General features: G+C 39.3%; 3 protein-coding genes across 6 annotated transcripts; 1 reads left to right on the top strand and 2 right to left on the bottom strand.

Moving 5' to 3' along the window:
* Positions 1-181: 181 nt before the first annotated feature.
* On the bottom strand, positions 182-13,462 carry LOC110862075. Its single transcript, XM_035845195.1, has 6 exons — positions 13,371-13,462; positions 1,678-1,965; positions 1,496-1,599; positions 1,124-1,408; positions 565-936; positions 182-483 (listed from the first exon to the last, which is right to left on the bottom strand). Exons 2-6 carry the CDS (start codon positions 1,931-1,933, stop codon positions 391-393), a joined length of 1,110 nt encoding a protein of 369 aa, XP_035701088.1. The 5' UTR covers positions 1,934-1,965; positions 13,371-13,462; the 3' UTR covers positions 182-390.
* On the top strand, positions 12,056-21,595 carry LOC110862073. 2 transcript variants are annotated; one of them, XM_022111228.2, is made up of 17 exons: positions 12,056-13,481; positions 13,577-13,968; positions 14,045-14,292; positions 14,353-14,570; positions 14,758-14,899; positions 14,973-16,301; positions 16,379-16,571; positions 16,750-17,784; positions 17,858-18,048; positions 18,124-18,322; positions 18,400-18,566; positions 18,757-19,026; positions 19,090-19,294; positions 19,371-20,325; positions 20,413-20,576; positions 20,676-21,199; positions 21,283-21,595. In XM_022111228.2, exons 2-17 carry the CDS (start codon positions 13,659-13,661, stop codon positions 21,520-21,522), a joined length of 6,390 nt encoding a protein of 2,129 aa, XP_021966920.1. In that variant the 5' UTR covers positions 12,056-13,481; positions 13,577-13,658; the 3' UTR covers positions 21,523-21,595. The 2 variants fall into 2 exon arrangements, with proteins under 2 accessions (XP_021966920.1, XP_035701085.1); XM_035845192.1 differs by having other exon boundaries at positions 12,056-13,968.
* Positions 21,582-25,729, bottom strand: LOC110862074. Of its 3 annotated transcripts, none has more exons than XM_022111229.2 (7): positions 25,611-25,729; positions 25,304-25,512; positions 24,800-25,031; positions 24,538-24,699; positions 24,285-24,439; positions 24,016-24,202; positions 21,582-23,933 (listed from the first exon to the last, which is right to left on the bottom strand). In XM_022111229.2, exons 2-7 carry the CDS (start codon positions 25,471-25,473, stop codon positions 22,344-22,346), a joined length of 2,496 nt encoding a protein of 831 aa, XP_021966921.1. In that variant the 5' UTR covers positions 25,474-25,512; positions 25,611-25,729; the 3' UTR covers positions 21,582-22,343. The 3 variants fall into 3 exon arrangements, with proteins under 3 accessions (XP_021966921.1, XP_035701087.1, XP_035701086.1); XM_035845194.1 differs by having other exon boundaries at positions 25,304-25,541; positions 25,611-25,670; XM_035845193.1 differs by having other exon boundaries at positions 25,304-25,644.
* Positions 25,730-25,754: the final 25 nt, after the last annotated feature.

Here is a 25,754-nt window from a genome sequence, read left to right on the forward strand (position 1 = left end):
ATTTATACCCTCGGTTCTTCTGCATGGGAGACATAGTGAGTGGGTATGAGGAGTCAAGTAACTAAATTCTCAAATATCTTGTCATGCAAACAAGGTCAGTGACCAACCGAGGAAACGATGGACGATAGGAACGATGCAGGTAGCAGATTAATAAGTTGATCACCAAATAGTATTTGGTAAATTAAATTTGACTTGACTATTTATATTGAATTGAATCGCATTTCATTATGCATCAAAAATATTCATATCACCATATTTACATAAATCAAAACTAGTCAGTCAAGGTACTCATAAATGCATAACTTAGCGAATTATGTAAATGACATACATTGGAGGTTATAAAATGAATGGAAGCTGGTGAGATCATAGTGGTGAGGAAGCCATCAGTTGTCAGTTGATATCTTCAGCTCGGTCAGTCCATAAGAAAGGTGTTCCCATTGTAATCGCGTCCTTTACATTTTGAGAAATGTAGAATGGGTCCAACTAATATACAAATAAAGAAATGATAAATCTCATTGTCTATAAACACATTAGTTTTTGAATTTATGTACAACACAAGCTAACCGATATAGTGTTATTAGTATTGCACATCACTTTCATCTGTTCCGTCATACAACGTGTGCTTTGTGATAGCAGGGTTTTCGTTTGAACATCATAAACAGCTTCCAAGTACTTGACCCCCAGAGCAGCCGACTTGTAGTGAGGACATCCTCGAAGAACTGGTCTCTTAATATAAGGCCCGTGGCTGCCCGCACTAAACCAAATATTTTCATATTCTTCCAAATGCTTCAGCTCCTCTGGGAGAAGAAGATCGGGCACGAATTCCTTGTATACTTTTGACACGGGGTAATGCTCCCACTTGAACTCTGTTTGTTTAACACTTTCAGTTGATACCCTGATACGGTGAAGGTGGTAGCGAATATACAAATCGGCAACCTGAGATTATGCAGATACAAAATCTTTAGTCAGACATTCAAAATATTTTGTATTTAATAAATTCAACAAACTATGCATCAAACAGAACAAATATTTATGCAACTTTAAAGCTACACCAATAATCTTTGTCTGTTCAAATATTTTGCTGTTCTCTGAAAATGAGCAATAATGCTATGAAATCCTTTACCTGAGTATCAAACAGATTGTCAATTCTCATGGCCCGTTGGTGGTATAAATAGTCCATGAGACGTCTCCCATTGTGACAAATTTTTGTAATGTTTGGGTTTCGAAGCAGCCGTGTTTCCAATGTTTTCCAAAAGTCATTGTCATTTTCAAGCTCCAAGGTATCAATGCAAACGAGTAGTCCTCGTACAACGAGACAAAACCAGCCCATTGTTCCATATCGACCAGGACTTTCTATCAGGCCACAGATTGTAACGTGCTTCGCTTTCATTTTGTCAATTGAATCCATCTGTTTCATAAAATACGATCTCGACAAGATTATACGACTGAATAGAAATGACAAATTCGACTAGATTCCATTTTGAATTGAACTTACAATTATCTTGAAATTATTTAGTTTTGTTACAACATGTGACACCATGAGTTGTTCGGGGCGGTCATCCTTGAGATGAATTTGATCCCTCGAACCCACGAGCGTCACTGAAACAATAAATATTGTCCGATTAGTTAAATATTAATAGACAACGTTAATGACATAAATTTGTTAGTTCCACTCACACTCAGCAATGTCATTACGCTTAAATTCCCGAATATCGAAATTGAACATGGTTCCGCTATCGTCCAAGCTTCGACCAATAACCTTGTGGAGGACGAGGGTGTCGGGTCGTGGGGTGTCCAAGGGATTGACAAGACACACACCAAAGTAAGCATAGCCTCCATCCCTCACGAGGAGATGGACGTCAGAATTTGCTTGAACTTCGATGACATCTGTGTGTAGAAGGGGCGACCCTTGTATGTCTTGCTGATAAAGCATCCTGGAGAAACTGTCAACCTTAACTTCCGGACCTGGATACAAATTTAAGCTTAAGATGAATTTAAAAAATGTAGAATTATGTCCTACTCCTCGGTGCTATGTAATAATAATGAGCTATAGTATTTAGTTATTGCTATTAGAGTTGTGTTGTAACCATTTGTCATAGATTTCAAAATAGTTGTGAAAAGTTTATACTGTAAACTGATGTCTATTGATACTTGAATTAAAGGTCTAAATGGAATCGGGGTATTATTACGCACGATCCATACTAACTCACCTCCTCAACTCAGCCAGTGCCGCTATGTCAAAAATACCTAAACTATTGCAATAAATAATTTAGTCCTAAAAATTTCTTAAAAATTGGCTCACGTGGTGGGAGAGCATCTGAGAGCTCATTTGGTTACCGGGTATGGGTGCAGGGGTGTACAGCTACTCGGTACGCACCTCTGGGCACAGTAACCACCTAAGCACGGTATGGTAAATACCCTAGAGATAAAATGACGGATACGTTCCATAGCTTTTCGCATCGATTTCATTGAATCAAATAAAATTAATTGTAAATGCAATTGTGGGTACAAGGACAAATGTACCACAACATTTTTTGAATTCTGTGCAACCACACCCCCTATAAAAATAAAGGAACAAAGTTCGGAAAAATGAGAAAGTCAATGTACATCGTGTAGAATAAGAGTTAGACCTATACTTGCATTTGCAATTTGACTTCCCCTTGAAATACGAACATTTTAATGCATCAAGAGTTTCAAAATTCGAAAATTGGCGGTTTTTTTACGTACACAGAAATCCTTAAAAAACGCATGGTACCACCCATTTACTTCGGACAACCCGATGCCAGATTTTTCTCCTTGGGAAGAGCTACATTTTCAGCTTTTGTTGCCCGAAGGGAATCGATGGTACCACGAGAAATTTGGGGTCAAAGTTTCTGAGGGAGGGACTTATTTTGCAAGAGCCGTAACAAACTCTGGCCACTAATGAGATATGGATTTCAACCACCCAACTTAATTAAGTTTGTGATATTTTAATTACCTAATCACCCCAAATTTAAAACTTGAGCTTTTTCGAATTTATAATGGTGATATCCACTCGGAAATTGACGCTACAGGGCTTATCACTGGACTTATCAATTTTTCAGATAAGCAAGTTTGGTTTATCCAAATCGCCCCAAATTTAAAACTTAAGCTTTTTTGATTTTATAATGGTGATATCCACTCGAAAATTGACGCTATAGAGCTTATGACGGCACTTATCAATTTTTCAGATTAGCAAGTTTTGTTTATCCAAATCGCTCCAAATTAAAAACTTATCTGAATTTCTAAATGCCAAAAATCATGAATTTCGGCGATTACAAAAAATTCGTATTATAATGTTTAGTAGACAATATGCAGTAATTTTGGGTTTCGACTATGCTTAGTCCAAGAATTATTTGATTATAAATAATTCCTGCTGGAAAATCCAGTCATCAGCGAGATAGCAGCAATCTCGGACCCTGGTCCTTTGCGCCTTAGGTGATGTTAATTTAATTATCGCGCGATAATTAAACTAACATTCTTACCAATTAAAAACAAGTCATTGAAAGCCAAGTTGATGAATTAATTTGCGATATGCGATCATGACTAAATTACCAAGAGATTTTATTTTCGTAAAATTGAATGAATTAAATAGGTTTATAAACCTATTTTACAACAGGTTTATAAAACTATTTAATGATATGATTTAATAAATAACTTTATTAAAAAATATCTTTGGGAAACAGTCACCAACACCACCATTCGAAGTCCATCTTCGCCACCACTTCCTTATTCATCGCTGAAATTGTCTAAAGAGTCTGTCTACTTCTTCCTGCTCCTCCAGTGAGATGTTGATTGTCCTTCCACGTCTTGATGCTCTTGATGGGAAGATCTTCTTGAGAATTTGTCCAATTTTGATGTAACAGGACGCGTTTTCAGAAATATAAGAGGTTCCAAGTTTTAATTTTGAGGTGTTTTGTTTCCAGAAAGTCACCTTTACTTCTTGGTCAGCAAGGTCCACTTCATCGATGATGGCCACGTACCACTGGTTTTCGTAGACACATGCAATCCAATCGCTGACGGCACATTCATCGATGATGACCAGAGGTTGAGCAACTTCGGATTCCATTATTTTAGTTGCCATCACCGTGGTGTCCCGAGAAACTTCATAAAGGTGAATTTTTCCCGATCCAATTTCAACACGGTGAGCTTGTTGAGTTCCAGGAATGGTTGTGATGGTCTCGTACCGGGTTGTCAAATCTTTTTCTTCAATAATCTTCTGAACTTCGGAATCCGAGACGAATATATATTCAATTCCCTCAATATTTGAACTGCACCAGAGGAAGAATTCTTCTGCGGTTGTAATTTTGATACCTTGAAGAGATGCAATTCTTGCTCGACGTTTGGCAATTCCTCCTTGAGCATCTTGAGGTCCCTTCATATGAGCAGTTGCTCCATAGTGCCATACGGCTATAATTCCAAAGTCGTTCTGATGGTGGTATAAGTTGCAGAAATTCTTGCGATTCTTGTATTGAGCTGCAGATCCATCTGAAACGTAGTGAATTTTGGTAATTCTGATTTGGGCAGCAGCAAACTCTCGAACAAGTCTTGGTATGAGCTTAGTCTGGAATGCGTAGAAGGAATTTGTGTCATGAGTGGTGCAATCACTGATAATAGATATGCTCATGTTGTATACAACTTCGTTCACGGCCCAGTAGATTGTGAAGGGGTGAATAGTGATCTGTTTGTGGGAGAAGTATTCGGACTGGACAGCATTCTGGATTACAGGTGAGTAGTTTTCGGAAAAGTCTCCCCAAATGAAGAGCTCACCAGGCTTGAGATTCTTTCGAAGATCCACAAGAAATTCATGCTGAGCTTTGCTGATGTAGTGATGTTTCAACAGCTTCTCCAGTTCCGAAGTTGCAAAGTCCAAGAAGTCTTCGGTTTCTTTTTCCTCAGTCACGTATTGAGTTCCGTCTGTCGTCAGCCATCTTCGGTATGAAATTGACGTGTTGTTCCTGATGACTTCGTTTTCTCTTAAAGCTATTTTGAAGTTTGTTGTAGATCCTTTACACTTTGTACATCGTCTGTAGTAGCAATCCTTGCCTCCACTTTCACAGACTAATTGTGAAATTGAAGGCTTGATGGATGAAATCTTGATGGCATGGAACAGCAGCTTCACATTTTCATGGTAAATGCACACGCAAATGTTGTGGTATCCCTTGCTGGTTAGCGAGATGCATTCTCGTGGCCGCAGCATCATGAATGACGATTTCCCAACTTTCGAATCCGGGTACTGAATCTTGAAATTTTGGTAGAGCTCCCTGAGATTGCTTAGAAGATATCGTTTCTGCTTGTGTTCTCGTCTTCCTGTTTCCTTGTTCTTGATGGACAGAAAATCCTTTTGTCCTGGGCAGGCTCTTGACACATCATCTTGATAATAGAAATCTTGAATATTGGATTTGGTTTCTTGGGTAATTTTGTATCCAGATTTTGGTTTTATTGGAGGAAGGATTGTGTCGGTTTCTTTACGACGTTTGCGGCTTCCCTGGACCAAGCGTTTCCCAATATTGAAGAAATCTTGAGTCTTCTTAATACTCCAAGACGGTGGAACTAAGGTAAGCAGTTGTTTTTTTTCGGCTTGAGAACATCCTTGCAATCTTAGCTTCAAGTGCTTCATGATCCAGTTGAGATCTGTAGAATCCTGGAGAAGTTGTTCTTGATTGTGTTGTTCTTTGTCTGGAATTGGTAGTCCGACATCTTGGAATCCTGTGGTGATTGTCTTCGTTACTTGCTCAAGTTCTCTTGTGACTAGATTACTTTGTTGCTTGAGATTTCTTCTGTTCAATGCTATTGCAGGGGCCGAAGGGGAAATTGTTTGCTTGATACTTGTTAACGTCTCGACCAATCTCTTCTTTGAGGCTGGTTCTTCAAAGATAGGATCTTCCGAATCTTGATCTTGAATTTCTTGGGTATCATCATAGCAGAATTTTGCGTCCTTGCATATCGCTTGATTTGGTAATAATCCCAGGGCTTTGTATTGGGTAAAGTAATCTTCCGCAGTGATGTATTTCACATTTTTGCCTTTGTATTTATTGTTATGCTTTGGATGACAACATGTGCGAACACGGCGCCGTCCAAAAAACTCAATGCATTTTGCACAGAAAAAATTATCACTGAAAATAAGTTTGAAATTGAAACCTGGAAATGACTGCCTGACAGACTGCATAGTTCTGCTTTGCACAATCTTGTCTAGAGGTCGAGATTCGTCTTCAGAACAAGTCCATCGGTGGTGGGCAATCAAGAGTCCAATGTCGCAGCGACGTACTATAAAGAAAACAATTACCACTACTTGAATTTTTGACATACTTTGAAACGTTTTTACTAATTGGAATCTTCCAATAGAATTTTATTAGCATGTTCTAATTTTAAAAATTAACCTGTCTCTGAATATTCAAAACTTTTGTAAAAATTTCCAACTGTTAATAATAACCCAATCTGTTTTTTGAAAATTTTAAAAATCTTCCCTAATTTAAATAATTATCTTGCAAAATTTAAATAATTACCCTATGTCTGATTTTATGAAAATTTAAAAAATCCTGCCCAAGTTAAATAATTATCCCATCGCTGATTTTTTGAAAATTTTAAAAATCTTCCCCAATTTAAATAATTATCCCATCTCTGATTTTTTTAATTTCAGGAATCTTGTCCAATTTAAATAATTATCCTATCTCTATTTGTTTAAAAATTTTAAAAATATTGCAAAATTTAAATAATTAAGCTATCTCGGCTTTTTAGAAAATTTTTAAAATATACCCCAACTTAAACTATCCCATCTCTGAGTTTTTGACAATTTTAAAAATATAACATATTATAACAATTTTAATATTTATCCCATCTCTGATTTTTAAAGCATACCATTTTCAATAATCCGTTGCAAACAACGATCGAAATGTAGCAAAAAGGTAAAGCGACACGGTCACACAGTCGTGACAAGTCAAAACAAAGTCGATTTTTGAAATCCACGACCAATCTAAAACGGTCAAGACAAAAAATTCGACACGTTTGACCGTTGCTCTCAGAGATTCAACCTTAAAAGGTACCTACCTTGGCTTATTTCGGTGGGTGTGGTAGTATCCGGTGGTGGTGGTGGAAGTGATGTCGAAATTGGGGGTGGCGGTGGTGGCAGGGGTGATATTGGGGGTGGTGGTGAAGGTGGCTGCTCTCTTGGGAGGGAGGAGTGAGCCTCCATGATTCACTTTTTTAATATTTTATAAAAAAAACTCCCACTTTTTTAGTTTTATTTTAAAAAACTGGAGAATTCCAAAGATGAACCAACTCGTGTGAGAGATAAAAAGCATCTCAACACGAGTTGGTTCATAATCCCGGTAAACAATTTGCAGAGAGTGAGAAGTGAGACAGACCACCATACGGCACTGTCGCATCGACAGTCGCCGGTGGTGGTGATACCCACCAGAGTCCAACTCTCACTCTGCTTTTTGCTAAAAATGGAAACAGGGTTTGTGGAACAGTTGGTATGGCTCTCCTCCCTAATAAAATCTCTGATTTTAAAATCTTTTCTAGGAATTTGTTCTAGTTTTTTTTATAAATTATTTCAACTCGTATTTTTCCTCTTTAAAATTAATTTGGACCAAATAACCTGTTTCGAACACGTGCAATTAAAAATTTAATAATATGGGTTTTTGATTTCTGTGAAATACGTTGGGTACCACAGCCGATTCTCATTAGATAGGAGTGACTTTCGAACTCATGATTGAATAATTTTCTGCGTTTTCCAGTCTCGCGAATTCGGTGCTACGAATGCTCCAGTTCTTGGAATGACGATTGCACCATGAGCCCACCACCGTCACGATATCTTTAAATTGTGTTCAGGCAGGCCCCGATCTAGCCCAAAATCTTACCTGGGCAAAGAAATTAGGCGCCCCTAGCCGCTCGCGCCTTCGGCGCTCGCATGCAGCTTTTGTCTCAGTCAAATTTTTGCGCAAAATATTCTTACCCAGGCCTTATTAGAATGGACATATACAACATATGCAATGAGATAGTAAACTCTTTGCGCTCCTACAGATTTAATGTATAAGAGCTTGAAATTGCATAATATTGAGAAGATCAATATTATGTAATACAGACAATATTGGGGCGGGCTCAGCAAACTTTCGAGATACCTACATATACATGCAAAAATGTGAAATTTTTTTGCTGATTTTCTTAATCCTGATTTTGGCACACTTGTTAGTTTCTAGATCGGCGCACCACCGGTTCGCAAAAATTGCGCACCGACTACACCGCGAATCACACCGGGTGTGGTTCGCCGGGTTTTAGACTTTTGCTGGTGTGGTTCGCGCGTGGTGCGCTGGTTAGGAGGTGTGCTTCGCTTTTTGTTTATCGCAAATGAACCTTTTATACTTCTGCGCCATTTTAAAATTATGTAGGTATAGCTTTTGGTCAATAATGATTCAGTGTGTCGTTTTGGACGTATAAAACTTTTTTAAATTGTAGTATCCAAAATTGTATAATGGAAAAATTTGTTAATTTGCAAGTATTCATGACGTTTTGGTAAAAATATTTTTAGATATAATGCCTTCCAATTTTGGGAAATGTAATTAGCAATACCACGAAATTTATTAGATCTATGTAAATTTAAAAAAAAAATAGAGAAACATATGAGTGTTCTTTTACATGTCTTCGTGATTATTGTTAAAATTGGTAACAAACTGTGAGACCGATGCCGCAATTGGAAATATGCCTAAAAAAACCGACAGTGCAGGTCATTTGCGTGTAAAACACAGATTTCCATAGGGTAAATTTTATTTTGATCACCACAAAAAAACGTCCCCGTATTTTTGCATTTTTCATAATGCGGTAGTTTGAGCGCGAAACGTGAATTTTAAGTTGTTTCCAGCAAAAACCTCGTTTTTTTTAATTCTGCAAATTTTCAAAAGTTTAGCGTGAATCAAGAAATTCGAAACTATGTCTATTCAGAATGCTTTACTTCATTTATAAAAAAATCCACATGCAAAATGTTTGAAAATTTGAACGAGTTTATAATTTTGATGAATTTAAAATACTGGCAAGGTATGCTGAACTTCAAATTAGCAGACTACTAATTTTTTTATAAGCCAGGTGAGCCGTTCTAGTGAAACATGTTTTCGAATTTTTGGATTCGCGCTAAAATTCGAAAATCCTGAAACCCGAGGTTTCGGTTGGAAAAAACAGTTTACAATTCGTACCAAGCGCTCAAAGGAGCGTATTATGAAAAATGCAAAAGTGCGGTGATGCTTATTTTCTGTTGTGAACAATATCAAATTTGTCGCATGGAGATTTCAGTTTTGCTTGTAGAAGACCTGCATAGTGAGTCCTCTTGAAATTTATAAAAAATTGGAATGATATGCATAAAACCACAATTCTTCTGGGCTACCTCGAGCAAGCTGTCAAGATGCTATGTAACCAATGCCAGTGTTTTTATATCATACAATTTATTTTGCTCCACAGCGTAAACTCTAAATGTATTGCCTGGCATATTATTTTAAATTTAAGTTTTAGAAAATATACAAGTTGAGCAAAATAGAGGTTAACACAAGAACACAACACTTGGTTGAAATTTGTTCTATCATTTATTTAACGGTTGAATAATTTTTCACAACCATAATGGGTGAAAAATTTAAGGGATTTTACACAGATATTTGGCTGGGTTTTATACAGAAAAATTTATGCCGAAACAATTTTTGCACAAAATATGCAGAATTAATTCAGGGTTGCCCAAGATAATTTAACAAGATATCAGATACAAGATATATCTTGTATCTTGTATCTTGTATAACGGAGTTTATCTTGTATCTGAACGTTTCGCAAAAGTATTTTGTATCTTGTATCTTGTATCTGGAGAATTTATTTGAAATACTAGTCAAGATACAAGATACTTTTTTTTAGTGAAAACCCGAGAAACTTGCATATTTGGCAACATTAAACCTTGGAATAATGATCATTGAAAAACCTTAGTGTACAGCTTTGCCGAGTCAGATGCAAGGTTCTGTTGTATAACGTCGCTATATTTATTTATGCACAGTAAATAAACCCTCGCCGTTGGAAAATTTTGTAATTTGCCTTTATATTCCTAATTTGTACCACCATTAGAGCAATTATTCCTAATTTCAAATGAATATACTGGTAATAATAATTTCAACTCCATAGAACAATTAAAAAATCAGTATGGGTCACCACATGAAATGTTGGAAATTCTCATTTGTTTATAAATTATAAACAGAGGGTGAGGACTTGCATTATAAATTATAATGCAAGTTAAGAGTCGTATACTATTCTTATTAACAAGTTACTCGGCCACAATACAAAAAATCAAATGGTGCATAGTTGGTTATTTGCAAGCTCCGAATAATTTATCTTGTATCTTGAAAAAATTATTTCAAATAAATATCTTGTATCTTGTATCTGGGATCACAGCAGATAAAATCTATCTTGTATCTGGTATCTTGTGTAACTCTAATTATTTGTATTTAGTATCTTAGGATTTCGTTCAAATATTTTTTATCTTGTATCTTTGAAAAAAATTATCTTGGCCAACCCTGAGAATTATGCACAATTGTGCTAAACCTTTCTGCAGAATATACCTGTCAGAAGTTTTATGGAGAATCGTTCATACTTTTTCTGCACAAACCATTGTTCCGGCCACTTGTATAGAATTACGTCCAATTAGGTGCATGAAAACATCAGAACTGTCCCAATGAGTTGTTAAAACTTGATAAAAATAAAGACTCCAAGAAAAGATTTTCAAAATTTACAATAGGAAAATTCAATTATATCTAGTGTAAACCCGGGCGCCTGCTGGCGCCCCCAAGGGATTCGGCGCCCCGGGCGGCGGCCCGGGTTGCCCGCCCCTAAATCGGGGCCTGTGTTCAGGTAAAGTGACCCCGATTAACGACCTCATTAATGTTTTTTCCGTGTTCCACTTTCATATCTAACATGTCCCTCTGTGTCTTCCGTTTCCTTAGTTCCTCTGACCAGCAAATTTTACGCCGAGCAGAACGGGATAATCCCGGTTGAAAGGTATTGTGGAGGATCTGACTTTTCGAACGGGTGTCGTGACGCATCCTTTCCCGACCAATCGCCAGGAACGCGGTACCGTGCCGTGAGTTGTCGATGCAATGACCAGGACGGGTACAATGCCGCACTGAATCTGAATGCCTACTTTTCACTTCTCATTATTATTTCAACAAATCGGACGAGAAATGGCGAAATTATGGCATGGCGACGGAATCTGTCGAAAACAAGGGGGTGGCGACGGGTGGGACCTTGCGACATGTCAACAACACCAATAAGAAGCATTGTGCCAAATTTCATGCAAATCGCCCGATAAATGGCAAAATTATGGCATGGCGACGATATTTGGCGAAAACAAGGGGGTGGCGGCGGGTGGGACCTTGCGACATGTCAACAACACCAATAAGAATCATTGTGCCAAATTTCATGCAAATCGGACGAGAAATGGCGAAATTATGGCATGGCGACGAAATCTGTCGAAAACAAGGGGGTGGCGGTGAGTGTGACCTTGCGACATGTTGATAACACCAAAAAGAAGTCTCTGTCGAAGTTTGATGCAAATCGGACGAAAAATTACGAATTTATGGCATGGCGACGAAATTTGGCGAAAACGAGGTGGTGGCGGTGAGTGTGACCTTGCGACATGTCGATAACACCAAAAAGAAGTCTCTGTCGAAGTTTGATGGAAATCGGACGAAAAATGGCGAAGTTATGGCATGGCGACGAAATTTGGCGAAAACAAGGTGGTGGCGGTAGGTGGAGCATTGCGACATGTCGACAAGACCAATAAGAAGTCTCTGTCGAAATTTCATGCAAATCGGACGAGAAATGGCGAAATTATGGCATGGCGACAAAGGTTGTCGCCATGCCATGCATTCATAAGGGGTGGGGGGGAGATGTTGGCCCCCCTAAAAAGGGCGTTTCCAGAGCACACGACGAGGACGTCGCTCCCTCGTGCTCCACGCGGGTCGGCCCCCGCGGACGCCCGAATGCGTCCGCGGACGTCTACCTCCACCGACCGGGAAAGCCCTGCCCACGTCGCCGCCTCTGCAACCGCGTTCCCCTAGGGGGCCCGTCTGACCCTCGCCTTACGAGGTGGGAGCGCACCCGTAAATCGGCCCCCATTAAGGCTTCGAACTCGGGAACCCGGTCGGCCCCAAGGGGAGGTATCGCTAAAGAGCGGCGTCACCCAAGGGTTGGAGGTAGAGAGCCCCTCTCACTTGCCAAGCGCCACCCGCACTTTTGGCAAGCCCCGCCGGCTCCCCACCCGGTGAGCCTGCTTGGTGGGAGGAGCATTGGAGGGGGGACCTTCCCGTAAGGCTCTCCCCTTGCAGCGTTGCTCCCCCGGACCACCCCTCCAACGGGAAGAGAGTCGGGGCTGTGGGACAAACCACGGGTGGACCCGACTCCCCAGAGAGGCGGTCCAGGGGCGCAGCTGCAATGGGGAGCTCACCCAGGGACACGTCCCCCACGAGCGCCTCCCGCAGACTAAAAAAATTGCGGAACGGAACTTGTACTAGGCAACTTTGTCCCCCTAACCACAAACTGTGGTCACTTTTGCAAGGAAAAGTTTCAATGACCTGACTTGAAACTGGTCAAATCAGCCTATGTTTTAGTTGTAGGGCAGTATGATCTTGCATTTTGTGCATTAAAACTTTCAAAAAGGTCAGTGGGGGTTTTCAAAAGGAGGGGTGGCTTATGGCTGATATGCCAATATCTACATGTCCACATGTTCTATGTTTACAATTGTTACAAATAATTCAATTAATTATATCAACGTTGTTGGGGGTGGGAAAATATCGATTCTTATAGTTTTTTGGTCGCTGATTTCGAATCTGAAGTCAGTTTTTCGATTGCGACATCATGGGAGGGTGGACATGGCCAAGAAGTGTTCTTAAAATTTCTCACAAAATTAGGTACATATAATATTTCTTTTATCATGTTGTATAATCCAATTTAAAACGTACTGGATCATTGTGACTGGCTAATCGACGGGCGTATACACTTGTAACATATTACAAGTGTAATTCATCTGAGATTCCCCTGCATGACTAATTATAAAGCTAGATACAAACAAGGAGCACTGTCTGTTGTGCCACACACAGGCTTAACCCAACTTAGGTTTACCGATATAAAATTATCAAGAAGAAATGTGAGATCGTCAAAACTAAAATTGCTTGCAACACAATTTGTGTTACACAAATACAATTTGTATTATACAAATGTATTTAAGCTCAATTGAGCGTTTGTTTAAACTGTGCGTACGGACTACGGAGGCAGTCACTTTTTGGGTTATTTAAAATAACTTATTTTGTATGAAATTGATTGATTGATGAGACCTTCAAATAATTTGTGTCGCTCCGGAGCCAAAATAAAAGCAACGTGCACAGGTTTCCTCACGGCTTTGGTCTGAAAGTCCGCATTACCATACATACACCATGGATCAATAGGTACTAGTAAGATTCTACAAAATTGGAATTTGGAGGAGTATATAATCTACTAATATACCCATTAGATACTAATGTGCGCTGTATGAGATATTTAGCTCCTCAGAATCATTTGGTAACCAACAAGGTTGCTAGCAGGCTGCTCCCTGGTCTGGTGATCCACAGACAGATAATAGGATAATGATGAATCATCCCTGTGTTACCTGGTGTTGGGGGCTGCTGCTTTGTTTGGTGATTGTTGCATTCGTCAATAAATCGGAATGTAAACCTGATTTTGACTATCAATCCGGGGATGACACCTTTCTTCGGGCGGATGAAAACTCTTGGGATGGATTCGATTGGACGAAACTGTTTCCAGAAGAGCAGCTTGAAGACGAGAAAGAAATGAGGGAGGATTCGCCAGTGAAAAACATTGTCAAAGAGGAAGTCCAACGTTTCAACCAAGAGCTTATTAACTTCTACAGGGAAGAAAGCCTGAGAGAAAAGCGATGTAAGTAATTACTTCTTTGTTCAACGGTTAAAAAAGTGTATTATTAAAAAAACATGTTTATCAATTTTGTTCACAGCTTATGGTCGATTCACTTATGACGTCAAGTTGGATCCATCTCACAATTATCTAGAAACAAAAGTTGCTTCAGAATTCGTGTACCCATTTGTCTGTCATGGATTCGGGTATGTCCTCCAACCCGACGGCATTTACAAACTTGTTGGATTTACTCCGGAACAACATTACTTTACTGAGAACGTGACAGCCCCGAGACTAACCAAGATAAATGACGAGTGGAAAACTGGTTCTGGGGATCGAGTATTGCATGTGAGTTGCGTTTAAAAATTGATTGTTTTGTGCAGAACTGATTATTATTTGATAATTTAGGTTAAAGAATTTGAACAAAAGTGCTTCGTCCTCATTTCAAATACCAATGGCAGCTTTTCAACCATTTACACTCTTTATGGAGAGGATTTGACGCCCATGTTCCGTCAACAGATTCGTAATCATGGGGTAGCTACGTCAGGGAAATTCTTCACCGTCAAGAAAAACTTGTATCTTGTCATTACGAATGATAATGCGGTTCACTCCTTAACAGTTTGTCCGTAAGTTGTATATAAATTTTTAAATTGTGGAGCAAACCATTCGGAGGTTTGAGTTGGTAAACTGCTTATCAACTTTGTTTACACTTAAACTTTTACTAATTATAAACCTGGTAACTTTACAAAGTCAAGAAGTTGCAAAGATTGGAATACAAATTGAACATGAAGATCTTGATATTTATGGTTTCAGGATATTACGATGGGCTGGAACGTATATGGATGAAATTCATACTATTCAGACTAGAGGTGCTGTTGCTGTTGAAACGTTTACCATAAATTCTAAGGAGTACATTGCCATTGCTCAGTCAGAAGATTCGAGTGGGAACCTTGAGGTATTTGTTACTTTAAGACTAAATGGGGTTCTAACAGCTTGTTTTATAAAATAAATTTACATATTTCACCCAGGTTGGAACTCAGATCCTACGAATGGACGATAAAGAGGACTTGGAGAAAGTTCAACTTCTTTGGAGTAATAATCCTGTCTCGCTGCAATACTACCAAGTTCTTGAGGAACATTATCTGTTGATTGGGCATGCGAGAGAACCAAGTGTTTCTTATGTCTTTGGGGGGCTCGATTTTATCCCCGTGCAAACACTAGATAACTATTTTGGCCCAACTCTATTCATGGATTCATTCCTCCTTCCGTTGGATAAAGGTCCTCTATTGCTTGCGGCGAAAAGTTCCAGTCTCCATTTCTACACGTGGTCCACTACATCAGGATCACTCGTTCTGAACAGTAATAGCAGCTCTGTTCCTACTAAATATGTACGGATCGTGTCAGCAAAATTCATACGACCAGCGTCTTCCCAAGTATTTGTTACTCTCGTCCAAACCGATAACAGTAGTCGATCGGTGCTCAAAGTTTACGCTGTAACGTTGGAGAAAAAAGAAATTGCCGTCAGTCAAGTTAAGGAGACAGAGAGTCAACTGGCTAAATGTTTGGGTGAAGTTAGAAAGAGATTGGATGAAGACGAGAAAATACTTCCAGTACTGGAAGAAGAAAAGAAAACGGTCTTGACCACTGATGGAGATAATATATTTGCAGGAACGATCTACGTCATGGATTCTATAAAGTTTAATGAAAGCGTATCAAATATTGAAGAAATCAAGATTGTTCCTAAAGGTTTTTACCACCAAGACCATCTGACCCCACCTTCTGTCGCACTTGCAAGTATTTTGGAAGAATCTCGAAATCTAATACGTGATGTACTGAACGAACTTTCAAATGTATTGATGTCTAATAAGCCTGGAGTCATCAGTGGCGATTATAATTTCTTGAATCACGTGGAGATAAAAGAGATAAGAGCACTCAATACCAACTTAGAGTTGAAGGTATTAAACAACGTTGATTTAGAAGATATACTGGAATATGCTCTTAAAAAGAATACTGACCAACCTCAAAGAATCACTGGCGAATGGGCATTTAACAAACTGTCAGGACAAGAAGTGGTTCTTCCATCCAAAATCGCTGATGTGGAAGTAGACAATTTCCTGTTGAAAATATGTCCCTCTCGAAATGTTGAAGAGGAAGCACAAGAAGTGAGCCAACTAACCGTGTTCAAACAAGACGTATCAATTCCGGATGGAATCATCATGCCGGCCGACGCCACTGTAAATGGGATCATTATCTCTGACCTGGTCTTAAAGAACAGCCCGATTAAGGAAATCAAAGGGTTCAAGCATGCGGCAAACCTAATTGGGGAAAATGGATTTACTTTCAGTTTTATTAATGATGTTCGTACTGGCATTTTTAATACTAATAAATAATCCTATCGAAACTATTATTTAATTTTATTCATTGTTTGACACAGAAAAACTTTCCCGAATGGTACAAGTCTGTCTTGCACACGGATGGTCCTCCCCAAACATCAACTGGAATGAAAACGTTTGCTGGTTCTAAGCCAAACAAGATCATAAACCTTGAACCCGAATTTGTTAATGGAAACAACTGGGAAGATTTTTATACCAATGTGGTTAGAAACAGTGGAGACCAAGTTATTGAAGGTTTGGAATCTTTTAAATCGTGTCATATTTTTAAAGATTAGCTTTAGTTTTGCGAAGAGTTTTTACAAATCTCAAGATAACGTTAATTAATTTGCATAAAATGGATGCGGTTTGCAAACTGAATGTATGTATGAGCTTGCTGGGAGTTGTTGAAATATGTGAATTAAATTAATTCCAGGGGACCTCCAATTCGACAAAGTTGACGTGGAAGCCTTAGGCGCCCAATCCATTGGAGAGGTTGCTTTCTCCGATCTACTTTCCGTAAATGGCACCAAACAGATCTCCTCCAACATAACGGCCGGAACCCTCAACGTCCAAAGGGGCTTCAATCTGGAGACAGGATTGATCAACGGAATTGCTCTGGTGGAGTCCGCCGTCCATAAAAATGAGAATGCCACTATTGCTGGACCTGTGGAGCTGGAGGGGTTTAAGATTGTTGGGGATATAACGATAGAAGAGTACGCAACCATTGGAGAGAAGGACATTTCCGAGCTCGCTAAACTGAATAGAACGCATACATATTTCACCCAGCGGAATCAACCTGTTATGTTCAAATCGCCCTTAGTCGTTGACTGTCTTGAGACACAAACTCTGAACGGACATACCATGGACAGCCTTGAAAACAACCTTTGGTCCTCCAAGGGAAACAATGTGATCCAAGGGCCGCTAGACCTGACAGGTAGGAAGGTTCAGATTCTGACTGATTTTAGGACCGGAACTCTAAACAGACTCAACTTGGAGAGAGACCTCGTCCGAATTGACAAAGGGGAACCAATCACTGGTCGACTCTACTTTTCTGACAACATCATCGTTTTTGGCGATGTGCTTCATACAGACGGAAAAACTCTGAATGACAAAGACTTATCCTTGTTTGCTCAAAATATTGTCCGAGGAAGCGACGGAAGATTAATTACTGGAACGAAAACGTTCAAATCTCAAGTCCAGATGGAGGGTGGGGCTGAAATTGAAAGTTTAAATCGAGTCAGAATTCCAGAAGATTTGGTCTTTCTGAACTTTGAAGATAATCAGTTTGTAGGAGGAAGAAAAATTTTCAAACACAAAGTGACCATTGATACGCTAATAACCAGTGTGGACATTGGTGTGGGAGGACTTACGAATGGAGTGGATCTTCTCGAGCTGGATAAAACAACGGCATACAAAGATGGTCCAATTGCCATTCGTGGAAGAGTCGTCTTTAATGCTTCATTTTCTGGTAACTTGCAGCTACGTTGAATCAGTTTATGAATAATTCATTCAAAAAGTATATTGTTTATTGTGTTTTACAGCATCAACACTTGAAGTACAAAATATTGACGATGTCAATGTCACCGATCTGTTCCGTAATATTATCTACTTGCATGAAGTTCAAACTTTAAAGTTCCCGATCAAAGTTGTTCGTGGAGATGTTTCCGTCGGACAAGGACCGTCATTTGTGAGATCTATTAATGGAATAGTTTTGGATGAATATTTGCATCGGGTGAGCAATAGCGGTTCATAAGCATTGTTACATAGTTTGGTTAAGTCCTTGACTGTTTTTTTTGCCCCGACTAAGGTTGTCGTCAGTCGTGACATAGTTCCAGCTTACAGAATAAATGGCACTAAGACCTTTGTCAATTTGCATGTGGAAGGTGATCTCGAGTGCGGCACAGTTAATGGAATTTCATTGCCAAATCTGAAGGAATATGCGTTTTATCTTAATCAACCACAAGATGTGACTGGAAGATTCACATTTGACACATTGACTGTTGACGGTATTTTATAATAATTCATAATAATTAATACAAATGAGATAATGATACATGATATATTACTATGTATTTTAACTTAGAAAACCTCAATGTGGGTACGATCGATGGAATAAAATCAAAGGATCTCGTCTTTGTCAACGACCCTGAAGCATGCGGTGTGGATGAAGATATAACGTTTTTTGGGGATGTTGTTGTAAATGGTCCGCTGCAGATTGATGGTTTAGTAAATGGTCACTCCACAGAATATGTGAGTCGTAGAAATACAATGATATTTTATTAATTTTATCATTTATCAATACCTATCATATTGGGATGACTATTTTTTAACATTATTTTTTATTTATTTTATCGATCAACTGTAGATCTGATTGATCATTGATTAGTAAACGACCGTTTAGTTAAATTAGTTTCAATAAATTAGAATGCTTGTGTGACAGATATTGGACGGGCACGAAGGCGGTTATTATGATAGAGAATTTTCTGAAATCGAAGTCCTTGGAGATCTCACCTGGCAAACTGATCGTAACGACATTCAAGGAATTAGTCACTTCTTAGAAAATGCCGTCACATTGGACACGGATCAAGAAATCAGCGCGGAAGTCGTATTTTTAGAAGGGTTTGAAGCCGATGAACTCCAAGCGCGTCCTTGGATTAATGATGTCGACTTGGAAAACATACAACTTGAAGCTTTGGGCGATCAGTCATGGGTAATGCAAATAACTTTTCCAATTAATCACGGTAATTTTAATATGAATTATCTCTTATTGTAGGAACTCGAAGGGAACAATACGTTCATACAAGGACTAGTTATTAACGACCAAAGTCTAATAGTGCAACAAATAAACGTTCGCAAAATTCAGAAACTTGCCTTGAAAACTGAGTTGAGCAAGATTGTATGGAAAGATTCCTACGGTACCGTGCTCGGCATTAAATACTTTCCAAATGAAATGGACGTGGACGATTTGACTGTTAGAGGTAGGTAGTTAGCAAAAGTATAAACAGTGATTGGAAATTGAAAGTTTTTTAAAAACACTTTTGGTTTGGTTTTCAGACCTCAACCACAAAGGTGACTACAACTGGCTCGTCACTGCCTCTGACGATCGAACCATTGATCACATGGAATTCGTCGATCTAGACATCACAGGCGATCTCAAGTACAACAAGTCTAAAGGATTCGATCTGGCTGACATTCTAAGTAATCGAGTAACTCGAGACGGGGATGACGTACTTCGAGGAAACTACACCGTCCCATCCCTCACAATTCAGGACAGTTGTAACGTAGAATTCATTAATGGGATCAAAGTATCAGATATTTTTTTCAACAATGGGACCGGGAAGCAAGAGATTTTGGGGAAAAAGACATTTCAAAATGGTGTCTCCGTCGATGGCAACGTATTCAGTACAGACATTAACAACTACAATTTCGCGACCCTGGGCGGAGAGGTTTCAAGTCAAACTTACCTGAAAAGTCAACGCGAAATAGTGACTCGTCCCTTTATTTTCACTAAACTTATCACAATAAGCGACTCTATCGAAATCGGGAAAGATGTCAACAACCACAAACTGGACGATTTGAAAAATAAGATAGCTCGTACCATAACCGAAATCGAGTCTCGCGCCGTAGACACGCCCGAGTCGAAACCTACCGCTGCTAAACTTGCACAAATTTCAGAACTGAAAGGAAACCTACCCCTTCCCCCAGTTTGGTTGGAGTATGTCAGGCTGAGACAGAGCTGGGAAGCGCTGGGACCCCAGAGCAGGGTGGAATTTACGGAAATGCCGAACGGGGGAATTATCTCACTTTATAACACGGTTGATGTCGACGTGGATGGGTCCGGAATGCCACAGGGGTGCCAATGCAACTCTGTTAAAATGGTTCAAATCGATGGTTCCACCATTGTTGCGGACGAGTCAAACATTTTCCAGTGTATGAATACTTTCATTGTGGCAAGCCCGACGAGCAACTTGTACAGCATTGTGGATGGCTCTGTTTCATACAACAAATCGTATGTTCAAATACGTGATACATATTTGACATTAATAATGAGCATTTGAGTGTTTTAAATTTTAATAACAATTGCTTCTTTTTAAAGCTGTACGTCCCAAAAAACCTCGAGACTTGTCGTAACGAATGCTATACAGACTGATGAAGTTTTACTCAATATTTCGAGCATTGGATACTTGTCGGACGTTAAATCTTTTTCTTCACAAGGCAGTGACTACTTAGTGTTAGCTTACTTTTATGATGCTATAAACTGTAAGTGATCAGTAATGTTAAACAAACAAACAAAAGAGTTTAGTGGTAATTAACCTTCTTGGAATATTTACAATACGATTTGGCGTTTTTTTTATATAGATACACACGACTCTGTCACCTTCGTCTATCGCGTCAACCCCAAAAGTTTGACTCTTGTCCAAAGAATTCCCTCCTACGGACCTTTACGAATCGCAATCTTCTCTGTTGCGGGCGACTGGGTTCTTGGAATTGCCAATAATCGCGATCCAAAGACTGACAGTTGTCTCACAAATTCTGCTATTTACCGGTGGTCCTCACACACTCTGAACTTCATTCTGCTTCGTGATGTCAAAACGAATGGGGCCGTGGACGTTGCTTTCCTTGAAATTGTTGATAGTGGAGCAAACTATAGAAAGGCAAGGATTCTCAGTTTCGTTGCATTTGCACAAAGTGGAAATTCTGGGGATGGAGAAGTGTTGATACTGCAGTATGATGAAGACCAGAAAAATTTTGTTACGGTTCAAACTATCAGAACTGAGTGGAGTGTAACGGGAGTAGATTATGTCTGCGTTCAAGAAAACTGCTACTTTATTACGGTGGTCCCACAGGAAGGAGTTTATTTCCATGAGTATCGTTACGTTGAGGTAATACCAATAAATAAGTGCACTAATTAATATGCTCGCTAACAAAAATTTGCTCATGACATGACCATATGGATTAATTTCAGGGTTTCCGTACAGCCTTAATACTTCCCATGCTTGGAGCGCGGGACATCGTCGTGATGGCGTGGGGAGAACACAATGAGCGGATTATATTCCCGATTGCTTCAACTAAAAGTTCCATCTTGACTGAAGGAGTCATTGCTGGCAACCCCGTTCCAAAATATACTATTGGAGATGGTAACAACGTATCTGGTTATGCTGATCCTTACGATAATGTTTTACTACCATTAAAAATACATTCCTAAAAATTTATTTATATTCAATTTGCGAACATCCAATAAAAGTAATCGTTACAGAGTAAAAATGAGTTTCAAATAATTCTTGTCGCTCAGTGAGATATATATTTCATTGTAAGATTCTAACGATTTTAATTTATTTGTCAAACCTAAACAGTCTTTTTTTCATTACTTTAATAATTGTGGCAATCTCTGATTTTGATGCCTTTGGAAATGTTGTAGTATTAGCGAGTGTAGGGAAACTGAAGGAGGGTTTTATTCCCTGGTCCCCTCAAGGATACGAATAAAACCCCTTTTCACTTATTCCTAACTTTGCACAAATTAAATTTGGAGTGAATTTGGAGTGAATTTGGATAATTTTTGTATTTTCTTGATCTTGATAATTGGCTTCAATCAAGCACAATCTTTTGAAAATCATCAGAAAAGATTACAATATACTTGATTGATATACTAGAAAGATCAAAAATTGAGTTCGATAACAGATCGATATGACGATAAAACAACTATTCAAATATATAGAATTATGAAGACAGGAAATTTCTAAATATCGATAAAATGGAAATTGGGAACAAGTGAAAACAGTGTCTTTGAGGGGGTGTGGCGGGCCACAGATTGGTTCTAATTCGTTCATCAACCAAGTACTGCACAATATTCAAAGGACATCAGAATCGTAGAGTAATCCCCTTCAGTCCAACATTAAAATTTAAACTATACGAAGACAGTGTCCATATTCTATATACATAGAAATTTAAGTCATGCCATGCAAGAACTTAATACATCATATCAAACAAGTCAAAACTTTCATACTAATAAAAACTCTTAGTGTCTGGTTAACATATTAAAATCCCTCTACAATTATCGGCTCCACATTTGCACTCTAGTGGATCAATGCCCATGTCACAGTCGTCATCATAATTATACGACCAGGTCAGTTCCGTTCCAGCTTTGATATCTTTAATTGCGAAAAAAGCCACCACGGGAAAGCGGACATCGTGCGTGTCAACAAAAACGTATTGACAATAGACATTTGGATCACACGAATGGTTCAAGTAACGTCCAATATTACCCTTCTTCCTCCCATCGATGAGATATAAATCTTTCGAAACCTTAATTTTTGGCTGAATTTTAGAATGTTTTTGCACTCTCAGCAAGTGGTCATACTGCTTAAACGTGTAGTTTTTGTTTTCGGTTGCCTGTCGGAGAGCATACTTTCCTTTCACCTTTAACGCAGCTTTCTTTAAAGGCGACCCTTGTAAACTCTTGTGAGGCGACATTGCCAGATTCTTGATGGGAGATACTGGCAATTTATTCCGTGGCGGTGATACACGACTAGCAGGAACAGCAATAACTTTTGTTCGTTGAGCAACCTGTGGTGGTGGAGGCGAAAATGCATCATTCCTAGCCATCCTCGATGCTTGCCCTTTATTTGGCGACAGTTCAAGTCGTGGGATCTTGGCGGTATTGTTCGTGCTGGCTGTTTTAGACCCACTGGCAACAGCAGATGAGGGGGATGACGGTGGTGGTAAAGTCCGTTTGCTTCTGCTCGAGTGTTGTTCAGGTGTCGCTGCTACGGTTTGTTGAGACTTCACTGCAGGTTTGGACGTCTTTCGACGACCTCGCATTGGTTTTAGAACTTTTTTCGCTTTGTCCACTATTTCCTCTGTCTTCGCCTGGACGACCTGAAGCTTGATTTCCTTTACCCCTTCTTTGGTCGGCTTATTTTCATCGTTGTCATCGATGAATGGGTCAACTTTGAATTTTTTTATTTCCGTCAAAATATTGGAGAGCTGAACAACAGGGAGATATGTATCAGGAACGATTTCACCATTCTTCGGCAGTGGCATGGTTAGCGAGGCAGTGGAAGTTGCAGATGAAGGCGCAGATGATTGTCCTTTCTTCTTGGCTACGAGTATTTTTCTTTTATGCAATACTAAATTAAAACGAAGATTTTCTGGTATTTTGTACGTAGAATTTTCTGCGGTTGAAGTATAAGTTAAGAATTGTTTAGTCTTTTTAGTAAGGTTGTTACTATTCTTCTTAATCTCTTGGTTAGCCGGGGTTTGGCCTGTTGTTAGCATTTGTTCCTTTCTCTTCGCTTCCAAGAATTCCAGTATCATATTTCGTTTGGTGACGTTAATGGATAGCGATTTCGCCATTTCAACGTTAAGTTTTGGCTGGGAGATGTTGTACTTTCCCAGAACATCTGGCGAAACTGAGAAGACTTTGTTGAGATCAAGATAACCAAACGAGATTTGAGGGATTAGCGGGACAGACTTCACGGCAAGTTGTTTCGTTGTTCTGTTTTTGGGTTCAATTCTCGGCTTGATTTTGACAGTTTCTTTCATCGCATTCTGCATTACTTGCAGATTCACGATATACTTCCACTTTCCAGCTGTTAACCACTCGGCGGAGCTGCATTTCTAGAAAGTGAGCAGTGAAGAAAAGAAGTAACGAACTGTCAGACGATAATGTTAACATTTGTAAATTATAAAACTATTATACCAGATTAGCTTGGCTCTCCTGCGACATCGTGCCCGTATACACGCCGACGAATGAACCTGACGGGATGTCGTTCAAGGTGCGAACCCCCCATCCCTTTTCCTTGATTTCCTCATCCTTGAACAACTGAAGCTTCCATTTCGTAGGGAACTGGACGACTCGATTTAAGCATTGTTCGTTACAATGACACCTGGAGGAGTAATTATGTTAGTCCAGTTAGATCGAAAGTTGCAGAATCCAGATTGCTGTATCAAATTGGAAGAATTGCATACTTTGAATTGCATTCGTATATTCCAGACAAGTTCTGTCTAACGAATGGCAGTCTTTTGTAGTCATATCCAATGTTTTCATCCTTCTTTAGTATCTTTCTCTCTTCTGGATTGTAACATTTTAAAGTCTCGAGAAAACATGCACACTTCAACTTGTCCTAAAATGAAATAATCAAGACCATTTATATATATTTTTAGCATTTCAAACGCCATTTTCTGATACATATGCATAATCAGATAGCGGTTATATTCATACCTTACAATTGTCTTCACAGTCACAACATACATGCGTTCGTTTAGTACATGCCCGATCATTAGAAAACACACTGGTCAGTAGGTACTCATCAATTACTGGAACTTCATCATCCACTAAGTTAACAGCAGGTATTTGAAGGACTTCCTGTCCATTTGATACATCCTGTAAAACACAACTGATTTTAACAACTAATACGTAGTTGCATAATGAGCGAATTTAGGATTAATCACAAATTTACAAACAAAATAACGCCCACGCTTACCTCGACCATACACTTTCGCCACCAGATATTTTTTTCCATAGTAAGTTCGCAGTTTATCTTGGGGTTAAATGTAAATAAATCCACGGTTAATGTGATGTTATGTGCTTGTATGAAGTCAAATACTTCTTCGCCACTCCACAATTTCACATGTTTCCCTTTTTTAACACGCTTCATATAGTAAATCGCTAGCCGTTGAGGTTTCCCCTTCGTCACCTTCCTCGTCCCCTTCAACCTGTCAAGGATGAGAAAATAAGTCCGATTTCATACACCGAGAATACGTGAGAATGAATATTAATCCATGAATGACTGAAATCTCTCAATGAAATTCTTATGCAAATTTACTTTCATACAAAGTTAATTTCCTTGATCGATTTCATTCACAAATGGATTCATTCATTTCAATCAGCAATGCTGATTGAAGTAGGTATTCTGATTCAGCAATGCTGAATCAGCATACCGGCTGCCGACCGGCCCGCACGTACAAAAGATGAATAAATGAATTACCTCTTGAATCCTCCCATCATCGGGACATGGAGACAAGACACGTACTTCCACTCGAGAACGTCCCTCATGTGGATGGGATTAAGAATACAAATCTCGCCATCGCAGAGGGCATGGACGCAGGTCTTTGTCGGCAGGTCGTACTTGGTGAAGAGGTCCTTGGATCTCGACATGGTCTCCAATGATGGTGGGTCGTCCTTCCTTGCTTGGCCCTGGGTCAGTCAGAGCGTTGTAGAGATGCCTTAATAAGTACACTATTTATAATTGTCTAAGCAATAAGTGAGATAAGCGGGAGTACGGACGGACGAACCTCTGGTGCCTCGTACTCCTTTCTGCAGGCAACTGGCCTCCTTCTCCCGCTTCGCCTTTCTCTCTCAGTTTACGAGTAATATCGGCATTTTGCATGCCCACGTTGGAAGTGGATTGGCGTGTGGATGTAAGGCGTGTGTATAAT

This window comes from Folsomia candida, unplaced genomic scaffold (genome assembly GCF_002217175.1).
Source record: "Folsomia candida strain VU population unplaced genomic scaffold, ASM221717v1 Fcan01_Sc048, whole genome shotgun sequence".
Classification (NCBI taxonomy): Eukaryota; Metazoa; Arthropoda; class Collembola; order Entomobryomorpha; family Isotomidae; genus Folsomia; species Folsomia candida.